The 12,900-nt window shown below is 38.9% G+C and overlaps 1 protein-coding gene across 3 annotated transcripts in view; it reads left to right on the top strand.

Moving 5' to 3' along the window:
- TAF1B (TATA-box binding protein associated factor, RNA polymerase I subunit B) overlaps positions 1-12,900 on the top strand; it is a 59,303-nt gene that overhangs the window by 40,490 nt on the left and 5,913 nt on the right. For 2 of the 3 annotated variants that reach the window (XR_003794991.1, XM_029232606.1), the window contains exons 9-12: positions 211-358; positions 4,989-5,166; positions 5,735-5,781; positions 8,284-8,374. Coding sequence is in view for 2 of the 3 variants with exons in the window: in XM_029232606.1 (XP_029088439.1) it covers positions 211-358; positions 4,989-5,166; positions 5,735-5,781; positions 8,284-8,374 (464 nt within the window). In the remaining variant the exon portion in view is untranslated. Of the gene's footprint in view, positions 1-210; positions 359-4,988; positions 5,167-5,734; positions 5,782-8,283; positions 8,375-12,358; positions 12,430-12,900 lie in introns of all 3 variants that reach the window. The other variant, XM_029232605.1, reaches the window with a different exon arrangement.

The raw sequence follows: 12,900 nt of genomic DNA, 5'->3' as shown, positions 1-12,900 counted from the left end.
TCAGTTGTTGTGGCACACGGGCTTAGTTGCTCCGCGGCATGTGGGATCTTCCCAGACCAGGGCTCGAACCCATGTCCCCTTCATTGGCAGGCAGATTCTTAACTACTGCACCACCAGGGAAGTCCCCATATTACTTTTAAAATCAGAAAGTAGTTTTTAAAATAATTTGTGTTGTAAAAATTGCTACCTTGACTATCTCTTTCATTCCAGTCTTGGCCTAACTATGAAGATATCTATAAAAAAATAATTGAAGTTGCCACATTTTTAGATTTGCCCCGTTTTCCAGACATAACTGAAGACTGCTATCTTCATCCAAACATCTTGTGTATGAAATACTTGATGGAAGTCAATCTCCCTGGTAAGTGTGTGGTGTAGATAATGAGCAAGCTTTGACTTACTAAATTGTCATGAACAATATAGTGCATCTTCTCAAATCAGAAACTATTAGAGTCACCTGACAGGGTCCATAGTAACATGAAGCTTAATTTTAAAATCCTTTCTTAAAATATTTTGGACCATTTAAAATGGGTAAAAGGACACTGTTCAGAAATAATGAGTTCTATTTTGGTGTGAGGGATAAGTTTGAGAGAATATGTTCGGTTTTTACAGTAAGTTTGCTGAGTACAAGTAAAGTAACACGTGTTTCAGTATGTGTTATTAATTACCTAGGCACCCACTCCCCCCAGAAAAGCAGCACTTCTTCATTGCATGAAGCATGATTATTACATAAAGAATTCTAATTTTAAAAATCCCAGAAGTTAATCTATGGTAACATTTTTGTTGTTCGCTAATATATTGCTATTTCCAGTCCCTAAAAGAAATGGAGTTCCAAGTCTGGTAGGATGAAACACAGAATGTGAAGACAGCCTTACTAGCTGTTGTTCACAATATACCAAGACACAGGTAACCCGAATGGAATCTGCCCATGGAATCCATTCTTGAATTTCTTGCTAAACTAGAAATGTGAGAAATGCAGGATTTCTATTCTTAACAGAAAATACAAACATGGTGTGACTATATTATTGCTTAAGCAATATAAGAAATGTGATTGAATGTATTTTTAATAGGGGAGGAAAATACATATGTTATATGAAAAAAGCAATATGTAAAACTGTATGTATGGTATAATTTTAACTATAAACATAAATTGGAGTAACATATATACGCAAATGTAAATATTAAGTCTATACTTTTAAAATATTTTTTTAAAAAGGAAAAAAAATTTAAACTTTTCAAATACATCATTTATTTATTTATTTATTTATTTTGTGGTACACGGGCCTCTCACTGCTGTGGCCTCTCCCGTTGCGGAGCACAGGCTCCGGACGCGCAGGCTCAGCGGCCATGGCTCACGGGCCTAGCCGTTCCACGGCACGTGGGATCTTCCCGGACCGGGGCACGAACCCGTGTCCCCTGCATCGGCAGGCGGACTCTCAACCACTGCGCCACCAGGGAAGCCCCAAATACATCGTTTATTAAGCTAAGGAATGTACGTCTCTGGTTAAGATTTCAGAAGTCACTAGCTATTTGATTAAGATTCCAGAATTTGGGGGCTTCCCTGGTGGCGCAGTGGTTAAGAATCCCCCTGCCAATGCAGGGGACACGGGTTCGAGCCCTGGTCCGGGAAGATCCCACATGCCGCGGCGCAGCTGGGCCCTTGCTCCACAACTACTGAGCCTGTGCTCTAGAGCCCATGCGCCACAACTACTGAGCCTGCGTGCCACAACTACTGAGCCCGTGTGCCTATAGAGCCCGTGCTCCACAACAGAGAAGCCACCGCAATGAGGAGCCTGCACATTGCAACCAAAAGTAGCCCCCGCTCACTGCAGCTAGAGAAGTGCCGTGCGCAGCAACGAAGACCCAATGCAGCAGCCAAAAATAAATCAATTTTTTTAAAAAAGACTCCAGAATTTGTAAAGTCTGATTTCTGCGCTTTGGCATGTTACATAGATCAGATTATTGTTTTGGATTTTGGTTTTTTTCATTTACTTTTTTGATGGTTCTTTCAAAATATGGAAGGCTCCTGTGTTCTCTCATATACTCCAAAATCCTGAGCTTATAATGGGAATGCTAAGATATGGAAGGAATACAAGGAATTACCAACACGTAACTGACACGGGCTGGGTTATGGAAAGTGTCTAGCTCACGTAGTTGCTGTTGGACAGAGATGAGGGTGGCAGTATTTTCTGACCAGTGTGTGTGATTTAATACTGTTTCTTACCTAACTCTTCCTGAGAGTAACAAGTAGAATTAAAACCATTATAATAGGCAGAGAGACACTACTAGCATCTGATATGTTTAAGTGCCTTTTTGGAGACTGTATTAAAAAGAACCAGGATAGAGAAATTTTACTTCTCACAAATTGTTCAATAGAAATAATTTGAAATATAGAAAAAAAAAGTATACACAAATGTTATTGACCTCTTTATTTATACTGAAAAATTAGAAATAAATATCCAACAGAAAGGTAATGTTTAAGTAAACAATGTTATTTTACATTGTGGAACATTATGCAGCTCTTAACATCATGTTTGTGAAGAGTTAAAACATGGCAAATGTTTATGTTATAATAAAAACGAAATGGGCCAAATTATAAAATTATATATAAGCATAGCTACATAAAATTAAAATATTCATTAAAATATTAGAAATAAATATACCAAAATATTGAAGTGCTATTTCTAAGCTATGGCAATGCCTTTTTTCCTTTCTTCTACCTTTATGTATCTTGTAAATGTCCTGTACTGAGTTTGTATTACTTAATTGTGGGGGGGAAACAACACACAAAATAGATCGACAGACTAACATGTAATAGTCCCTGCACCTTAGGATTTTGTTTTTTTCATTAATTTATTTATTTTGGCTGCGTTGGGTCCTTGTTGCTGCTCGCGGGCTTTCTCTAGTTGCGGCAAGTAGGGACTATTCTTCATTGCTGTGCGTGGGCTTTTCATTGCTGTGCGTGGGCTTCTCATTGCAGTGGCTTCTCTTGTTGTGGAGCATGGGCTCTAGGCACACGGGCTTCAGTATTTGTGGCTCTCAGGCTCAGTAGTTGTGGCTCACGGACTCTAGAGCGCAGGCTCAGTAGTTGTGGCGCACGGGCTTAGTTGCTCCGTGGCATGTGGGATCTTCCCAGACCAGGGCTCGAACCCGTATCCCCTGCATTGGCAGGCGGATTCTTAACCACTGCACCACCAGGGAAGTCCCTGCACCTTAAGATTTATATTGTAAAATGTGTCATTGATTGACAAGGCACCCATAAGATTATAAGAAGACCTCTAGAATATTGCCATTTTCAAAATTTAAAGTTTGCTCTCTACAGTACTATCAGCTCTATGGTGCTGTTGATCAAAAAGAAGAAACCCATGTATTTGGCCCTTTCCCAGAAAGCTAAAAGTGGTTTTAAGCATACTGGGGCAACAAATGCCCCTCCTCAGTGCCCTTATGTATGACAGTGTCGTCTCTGGAACTCGGTAGAAAGGTTTTAGCAAGCATGTCACACACACACCCTTACTGAGTAAGCACTGCCTCTTTGATGGCTTTGAGTGAACTCCAAACACATTTCTTAGTATTGTCCCTCATACTGGGACTGAGGAGCCTGCCAGAGAGAATTTCTGGCAGTTTTCACAATCAGTATATAATTTGTGGGGAACTTTATTACAGAGTTTCCAAAGTGCCTCCATCTATATTACCTCATTTGTGAAGGTGGGAAGGGTGGGCAGGTGAGTATTCTCATTTATAGATGAAACATAGGCAAACTGAGTGACACCTGGCTGGTAGATGGCTGAGTACATACTTAAATGCAGCCGTCCCATTCCAAAGCTAGTGTTCTTTCCACATAATGCTCCAGTTCAGAATCCTGTACTGCTTAGTTTTTCTCTGCTGTCCTGGCTTCCTTCCTCATAATTTCTTCCACTTGCTTTTTTATTACTCTGTACTTTTGGCGTAAGAGAAAGTTTCAAGGTAATTAATTTTAAATAAATAGGGGAGACAGTTTTCAAGAAATGCCGTTCTTTATAGTAATAATTCTATATGTAATAATATACACTATATATAATACTATATACTATATATAGTAATATATATGCTGTGTGTAATATTGTATATACTACTATAAAATTGAAGTATTGTATACTACATTAAGAGAATAGAATCAATAGGATATAATGACTGAATGCATGTAGGAGATTCAATACAATACAATTTATTATGCTCTTATAAATAATAGCCATTCTACTTGAATTTAATTAAAATAGAATATGGTACATCCTAGGTACTTAAATTAGTGAGTAAAGAAATTTGCTTAGTAATTTAGAGTTTTCAAAGTATATTCACTTGTGCTATCTTATTTAATGTTTATCCTCACCATAACCCATTTTACAAATTAAGAAACTGAGGTTAGGTGACTCTAATTTGGAGTTACAAAGCTAATGATTAGAAAGCCTAAATACATAGGCCGTAGATTTTCTGACTCCGAGTCCCACATTATTCAGCCTTGAATAATAGATGCGGTCTGTGCTGAGCATGTAGTTTCTTTGGGAAAGCAGTGCAGCTGGTAAGATGCACATCAGGCTTCCAGTGTGCTAGCCAGGCTTCCTGCTGGTGAGTGAGTGCATTTTTAGAGAAGCTCTTGGTCTTACAGGAGAGTTAGTTTCAGGTAAATGCAAATTGCTATAGAAACACAGACAAGAAACATGGATGAAACAATAGAAAAACGATGTGTGGCTGTGCATTAGGTGGCAAGATGTGTCCTATAAATAGCAGATGTTTGGGGAAGTCAAAATAGGAGAAGATACTCCTTGCTAGCGTTCAACCATTAATTTTTCTATACAAATATCATTTCTCGGTTGATTTCATTTACAAAATGTATGTCTCAGAGTTCTAGCATAGTATCGTATTTTAAGATAAACTTATCTCATAGATATACACATTAGTATAGTCTAGTTAGCCAAAGAATTTAATTCACATTTTACTCTTTTATTCTTCAACAGATGAAATGCATGATTTAACCTGCCACGTGGTAAAAGTGACTGGAATGGGAGAAGTGGATTTTCTAACATTTGATCCTATAGCTAAAAAGGGAAAAACTGTTAAATATGATGTACAAGCTGTAGCTGTCATTGTAGTGGTATTGAAACTGCTCTTTTTATTGGATGACAATTTAGAATGGTAAGTGTATGTCAATCTTATGAGGAGAAAATTGTATTGCTTTTACCTAATTATTCAGAGTAAAGGAATCCATATGCTATATCTCAGTAGAAAATAGAGACTCTCAGGTGTTAATAGAACATTGACTAGTAGCAACAGTTACTTCGTATATAATATTTTGACTCAGCTAGTTGTGAGAGATTTCATTTTCCCTTAGTAGGTTGTTTGGATCATGTTTTCTTCCTATTTTTAGGTAGATACACATGTTTCTCATTGCTCTACTGATTCCTGAGTTTTAAATCATCATACAAAATCCTAAAGAGTCACTTAGCACTTCATCTGTATACCTTTAGGCTTCTGGCACTATGTGTCTTCAAAGATTATTTTGAAAAGTAAAAGAATCTTAAAGTGCCAACAGAGTGGCAGTATTTATAGTGTCTCCTTCCCTGTTTCAGTGATAGCTTCTCCATTAAAAGTTGGCATCAGTTTCAAGTACTGTTCTATACGTTTCCTTCAGAAGAATTCCAAATTTAACTGTCTTCCAATAAATGATTTCTAAATAAATTGATTTGTTTATTTGTATCTCCAGGTCTTTGTCTAATATTGCTGAGAAATATAATGAAAAGAATGAAGAAGGTACTTACTTTTTTTATGAATCAAACTCAAAATGATTGTAAATGGTGGATTAAAAGATACAATAAACACAGGGAAGAAACTTTGAGAAATATACACATACACGTACACATATATACAAATTGTACCTTGTACCGGAATGTTTTATATGTATAATTATTTAATTATATCTCAAGGCTACTAAAAAACCTCACTGACTTCCTACTGTGTGTAAAGGCCAGCCTGCTTTTTAGTTCCCAGCTCCTACTCACTAGCCATACTAGACCATGAACCTACTGGCAGCTTTGTGAGTGTACCGTCTATTCCAGTGCCTTCAACCTTTGCTCACATTGGTCCTTCTACCTGAAGTGTTCCTTCCTTCTTCCCCCCAACTCCTTCTATCCCTGGCAAGTCCATCTTCATGCTTCAAGACGCAACGTAAATGCCCTCTTTGGCCTCTCTTCACACCTACTCCCCAGCTCACCTCTTCCCAAACCAGAACCGATGACCCTGCCACAGCCACTCCTGTCCAGACTTCTCTTAGTTGTTTAAAACACTGAATTGTAACTAGCGGACTGAGCATTTCTATCCCTGTTAGGCTGCCAGTATTTGTACAGTGCCTGGAGTATCTGCCACATAGTGACTGCTGTGTAAGTGACAGGCAGGCAGACAAGTAGGTAGATTGCAAGCTTCTAGAGGGAGGGGCCATATCTTTTTTACTTTCTTTTTTTTAATGTGTCTTTAATATCTAGCAGAGTGACTGGCCTAATATCCACTTAATAAAGTGTGGTAAATGCATGACTTCTTACATTCAATTCCAGTTTCTTAATGTTCTCACTAGGATTTATGTTCATTGTTTTATTTTTAATTTCAGCTTTTTTGAGGTATAATTGACATATAAAATTGTAAGATATTTAAAGTGTACATTGTAGCAATTTGATGTGTTTGCATTGTGACTTCCCATGAAGTCAATTAACACATCCATCACCTCTCATATTTACCTTTTTGTATGTGTGAGAATACTTACGTTCTCTCTTAGTGCATTTCAGGTGTACAATACAGTATTACCTACTATAGTCACCATGTTTTACATTAGAGCTTATTCATCTCACAGCTGAAAGTTTGTCTCCTTGTACCAATCTCGCCCTCTTTCCCGCACCCCTCAGCCCCTGGCAGCCACTTTTTTACTCTATTTCTATGAGTTTGACTTTCTTTTTAAGATGCCACACATATGTTCATTGGTTTTAGGAGCTTAGATTTAATGGTGGCAATTAGTTTGTGTGTTCTTTCCAGAACATATGCAGCATGCTTCTTTCTGCACATTGCTTCATGTTGGCTCCTACATAGAGTAAAAGGTTGGACAAGATGTTTTCTGACGTTAAAGGGCCTTCATAGACTGTGTAGACATTTAGAGTAAAGGGTGCTTTGACATATTGTCTTCCCGTGACCCTCAAAATAAACCTACAGTGTCAGCAGGGCAGGGATTGTGGTCCCCATTCTCTCTGCTCCCTAGCTGTCCACTGTCCCCCTGCCTTCCCACATTACTAATGAGGAGTTTCAGAAGTTATGACTCACTTAAGGTCAAAGAACCTTGTGTTCTATTAATTGTTATAGTTTTCCTCCTTCCTTATAGCTTTTCTGGTAGTTGCCTGTCCTCTGTGGCTCTGTTGCTCTGTGGCCTACAAGGCCATAAGTAATGATTATATTGGCCAGTTGAAAGATTTTTAACTAGACATTGAAGGTAGACTATCTTCATTAGAGAATATATAAGAAATTCAGCCTCTCACTCAGCCATCCTCCTCCTGCCAGCCTTCCTTCCTTCAGACTTCCTTGCTCTCTAAGCCGCTTTCCTGCTTTACCTTGAATTTCAATTTTCTCCTCCCTACTCTTCCCATCTCCCCACATGGACTGAGTAAAAGAGTGAGGAGTGTAGTTTTATGCTTGACTATATATTCAATTCTGTTGTCTGTCTCACCCTGACATCACTCCACCTGTCCAATGCAATCCACTTTCCTACTTATCTCTAGAGTCTTTGGATTTGGATTAGGATTAGGAAGAACAGAAATAGGAGCTGATGAAACTAGAAGTCTGGTGCCGTTGCACACATATAGCCATCGTTTGTCCCTTAATTCATGTATTCCTAGACGTATTGGAGCACCACCCTGTGCCAGGCACTGTGCTGGGATTTGGGTCAGGAGGAAGAGGCCTGATTGTGTAGTCTTCTACATAAACAAAATATGTCTTCTGTTCTCAGGGGGGTGATAGTCAAATCTAGGAGAAACAGACATTTTTGGTTTTGGTATAATTTAGTTAGGGCCACAGTACAGGTAGGAACTCAGAGAAGGGGGTGACGGCAGGTTGCTCAGCAGTGGTGTTAGCATGGATACAGCAGCACCTCCCTCCGTAGTCTCCGAGGGCTGGTATATAAATGCTGAGTCACATCAGTGAGTGAAGACTCAGAGGAACAGTGTGTGTTATAATAATGTGACATATTTGGTTAATAATCATGGATTTCATTTCTTTCAGATAAGCCATGGTTTGATTTCAGAAAATGGTACCAAGTTATGAAGACAGCTGTTGATGAAAAAAAACAAAAGTGGGAGGAAGCCAGGGCAAAGTATGTTATCTCTTCTAGTTTTAGATTTACCTACTTTATTTTCAAGTCTGTTACTTTACATTTGAAAGCTGAAGTTTCATCAGTTTAGACTCACCAGCATTGTGACATTTTTTCTAGAACTTTTGACCCATCTATCCAAATTAACTTTTCTCTTCTTTCTATTACTATTAACTAAACTAATAATGTCCTTTTTTATTAATGTCCTTCTTCTGATCCGGGATCCAATCCAGGGTACCATATTGTACTTAGTCTTCAGCTGTTTATGATTGACTCTCTCCTGCATTTCTGATATTCCTCCCTCTTTCCTTTCTCAAAGTGGATCGTCTCCCATCTATGCTTCCCAATATTACAAAGATTACAAATGTCAGCCTGTGACATATGTAATTGGAATGTTCCCCCCAAATAAAGTTCCCTGTAAAAATCAAAACAAAGGAAAGCAGAAAGAAAGTAGTATACTTAATTCAGTCAGTCTCACTGTTTGACTTTGAGCTCTCGTTCTGATGTAGGTCCATTGTGCTAGAGTGGAAAGAGCGTAGCGTTAGAGACAGTGCAGGGCTTGAACCCTGATTGTATTACAGCCAGCTGTTTGACTGTGGGCAAAGGACTTAAGTTCTTAGCCTCAGTGCACTAAAACATAGTTAGCTCATAAATTTTCAGAGACACTATCTTATGTAATATAGGGTACATTGCTATAGATCTCTGATTTGAACGGTTTTATATCTATTCTTAGAACTTGGAGTCTCTGTGAGACTTTGAAGAAAAAGTTAACATCTCTCTAGTTTATGTAAATTGACAGTAGTACGCACTTGATCAAGTAATTTTATATCCCTTGAGAAAAGTCAGTGTTCCTCAAATTAGTTAAAATGATAATTCATTCAGCTCCAGTTTCCTCATCAATAAAATAGGGCTAGTAATGCCTGCTTTATACTCTAACAACTAAATTTCAGTTTTTGCAGGCAGAATTAGATTATTTTTCCTCTAAATTTAAGAGAGCATTTAAACAGAGAAACAGACTTACAGGGATGAATAAAGTGCTGTGGGAGAGAGGATCCTTGCCGAAAAGGGGAGAAGATGAGCAGTTTCTTCCTGTTCAGGTTGGATAATGATGAGGGAGAAGGGGTGGGAGGTGAACTTCTGAAAGCCGCGGGCCCCCGGAGAACTGGGTGGGCCCTTCCTCTTCCTTGTTGGAGAAGTCATTGGATCTCAGCAGGTATAAGAGTAGCAGCAAGAACAGAAGGTTATCCTGTGTTTTTAGGTTGTCCTGGAGAATCAGCCATTGGACCTTCATTTTGGGGGCCAGCTGGGATTGTCTTGACCGATACTGCGAGGCTAGGTATTCAGGGGCCATGCCACTTGGGCGTCTCAGTAGTGAATAGGCATTCACGAACTCAAACTGGGCAACAGCTTACACTTCAGACATAGCTATTAGAGCCCAAACTCATGTTGCAGTGCTACAATCAGTTGCACATCTAAGACTTCCTGACTTTTAGCTACTTTATGGGAGAATTTAGTGACCAAAGAAAGTACGTCTAGTATCAAAATGGCATTTTCCAGACAGACACCAGGCCCCAGGGAGGAGCTTGTCCAGGGGATCCATTACCAAGATCCTTCATAGAGTATGTGCTTTGGGCCGAGTGAGGTAACTTATGTAAGTCACTACTGACTGATGTGTGGGCACAGAGCCCCAGTGCGTGCTGATTACCTGTTTTACCCTACCCCACCTCCATTGTTGACGTAAATTTCTAATTTTCCTCTCTGTTCTTCTGGACATCATCTTCCGTATTGTCAGATAGAAGTTACTAAGCATGGGTCCCTATGCATGGGATTATGAAAAACACTAATAAACAGTAGTTGAAAGCCTAAAAACCCCTTTAGAGACTGCTTTGATGACTTCCAGTTTCCATGGAGATGTTGAGAAGAACACGGAGGAAAATTTCAAAGCACTTGCCGAAAATCTTTGCAGCCTTTTAGGTTAGGCAAAAATTTTCTTAGACACGATACCAAAAGCATGATTCATAAAAGAAAAAAAAAGATAAATCAGACTTCATCAGAAGAAAGAATTTCTGTTCTTCAAAAGACCCTGTTAAGAGAAGCTACAGGTTGGGAGAAAATATGTGTGAATCACATATCTGATAAAAGATTTGCATCTAGAATATATGAAGAATTCTCATACAGTAAGAAAACAAACAATTCAGGTTTTTAAATGGGCAAAAGATGAAGTTCACACAAAAATCTATATATGAGTATATGTAGATATATATACTTCATTCACAGTGGCCAAAAACTGGCAACAACCCAGATGCCCTTCAGCTGGTAAACAGATAAACAGTAGCATATCTGTAAAATGGAATACTATTCAGCAGTAAAAAGGAACAAACTTCTGATACATCCAGAAATATGAGTGACTCATAAATACAGTATGCTAATGAAAGACTCAAAAGGTTACATCTGGTCTAATTTCATTTATATGACATTCTGGAAAAGGCTAAACTATAGGGATAGAAAAACAGATCAGTGGTTGTCTGAGATCAAGTTCAGCTGTGGGTATGGAGAGGGGTTGACTGACTGTCAAGAGGCATGAGAGATTTTTGGAGTGTGGAACTGTTCTGTAGATTAATTGTGGTGGTTACACAACTGTATGTGTTTATCCAAACTAGTGGAACTGTGCACTGAACAGGGTCAGTTTTACTACATGTAAATTATACCTTAATTTCTAACAGTGGGGAAACAAGTCACGTGGGGAGACTGGACGAACAAAGCATACAGGGCTTTGTGGCATCCTGGAGAAAATGTTAGGGCTTTGTAGTGGACCTCTGTTTTTTGTAGCTTTTGTAGTTTTGGGAAGAGGTAAACAAAGTAAAGTAAATTTTTAAAGAAGGACTATCTAAACAGTATTATTATTTTAGATCGCCCACTTATCCCATCTTCTGGGCATATGACCCCAAGGAAGTAAGAGTGCCTCCTTGACTATAGCATAATTGCCACCTGTATGGGCGTTTGTTATAAATACATAAGAAAATCTATCTAGATTAGGTATTCACAAGGAATTTTTAACAGTGGGTTTATCTAGGGAGTGGGATTAGACTGTTTAGGGAACTTCTTTATTATTAAGAGATTTTTTACCTTGAGTATGTTGTCACTTATTATTTGATAAAATAAATAACAAAAAGATATTTGAAAGAATCACAAGTGAGAAGCTCTCTGAATATTTTAAATGTGGTATGGTTCATTAAAATTTAGTTCACCCGTAATTTTCAGGAAGACCATCACCTATTAACCATGATTACACCTCTACATCAGAAGGTGGGCACTTACAGTTAACTTTGTACAGGTTATCAGAATCAGAAGTACCACTACCTTCATCCCCAGCAGAAGGGCATTTGGCCAAAGACAGGGAGGAACAGTTATTTCTTAGGTGGCTCCACTTTATGAGAACAGACAGCAAGGGAATTTTATGGTAAAGGAAGCTGTTTCTGCATTTTATTTATTTATTTATTTTTTTTTTGCGGTACGCGGGCCTCTCACTGCTGTGGCCTCTCCCGTTGCGGAGCACAGGCTCCGGACGCGCAGGCTCAGCGGCCATGGCTCACGGGCCCAGCCGCTCCACGGCATGTGGGATCTTTCTGGACTGGGACACGAACCCGCGTCCCCTGCATCGGCAGGCGGACTCTCAACCACTGTGCCACCAGGGAAGCCCCTGTTTCTGCATTTTGATGTAATTAATCATTTCTTTGGGATCTTATGGCATCTGGGAGACTTTGGGGAGGAGCATATCTTTCTGTGACCTTGCTGCCTCCTTCAGTGCTACTTGCCTACTCCTAGGTCATAAGCTCTATACAGACATGTGTCAGTAGGTCATTCTAAGTCACAGCTATTACACGGGGTATCACGAATTTCAGACACTGCTTTAGAGAAACTTCTCTGAAATGTGTTGAGGTCCATTTATTCTCCATTCTGCTCCAAATGTTTTTCTACCTTGTACAGGTATCTATGGAAAAGTGAAAAGCCACTCTACCACTCAGCGATTGACAGATCAGTGGTATATAAAAGAAGGGGTGAGCTGCATTTCCTCTTGTTAATGCCAAGTAACAATACAGTTGTAGAAAAGCTAAGTATCTTAACTTGAAAAGTAAATGCATATGTACTTTCTTCACTTCTTTAGGAAGTGTTCCAATGCACATCCAAAGAGACATCATCCTCTGCAAGAAATGTCCATAGGAATCTTATCTATTTATTTCAGGAACATTGCATTATTCAAAACAGAACTTAAGTTTCCACCAAAATCTAAAATGCCATATATCTATGACTTTCAGAACTCTTTATCTGGAGAACTGCCTTTAGGTGGTTTTGTTCATTCTTTTTTTTTTTTTCAATTGTGATAAAATGTTCGTAACGTAAAATTCACCTTTTTAAAGCCTTTTTAAGTAGTTCCTTGACATCCTCATCCACTGTCAGTTTCCCCTAGTGTCATGCTCTTATATCGCCGTGGTGCATTTGTCAAAACTAAGAAACTAACGTTGGTACAT

This window comes from Monodon monoceros, unplaced genomic scaffold, assembly GCF_005190385.1.
Source record: "Monodon monoceros isolate NGI ecotype Baffin Bay Population unplaced genomic scaffold, NGI_Narwhal_1 Super_Scaffold_19, whole genome shotgun sequence".
Lineage (NCBI taxonomy): Eukaryota > Metazoa > Chordata > Mammalia > Artiodactyla > Monodontidae > Monodon > Monodon monoceros.
Note: the sequence above shows the minus strand (reverse complement) of the source record. Positions and strands in the feature narration are given on the sequence as shown.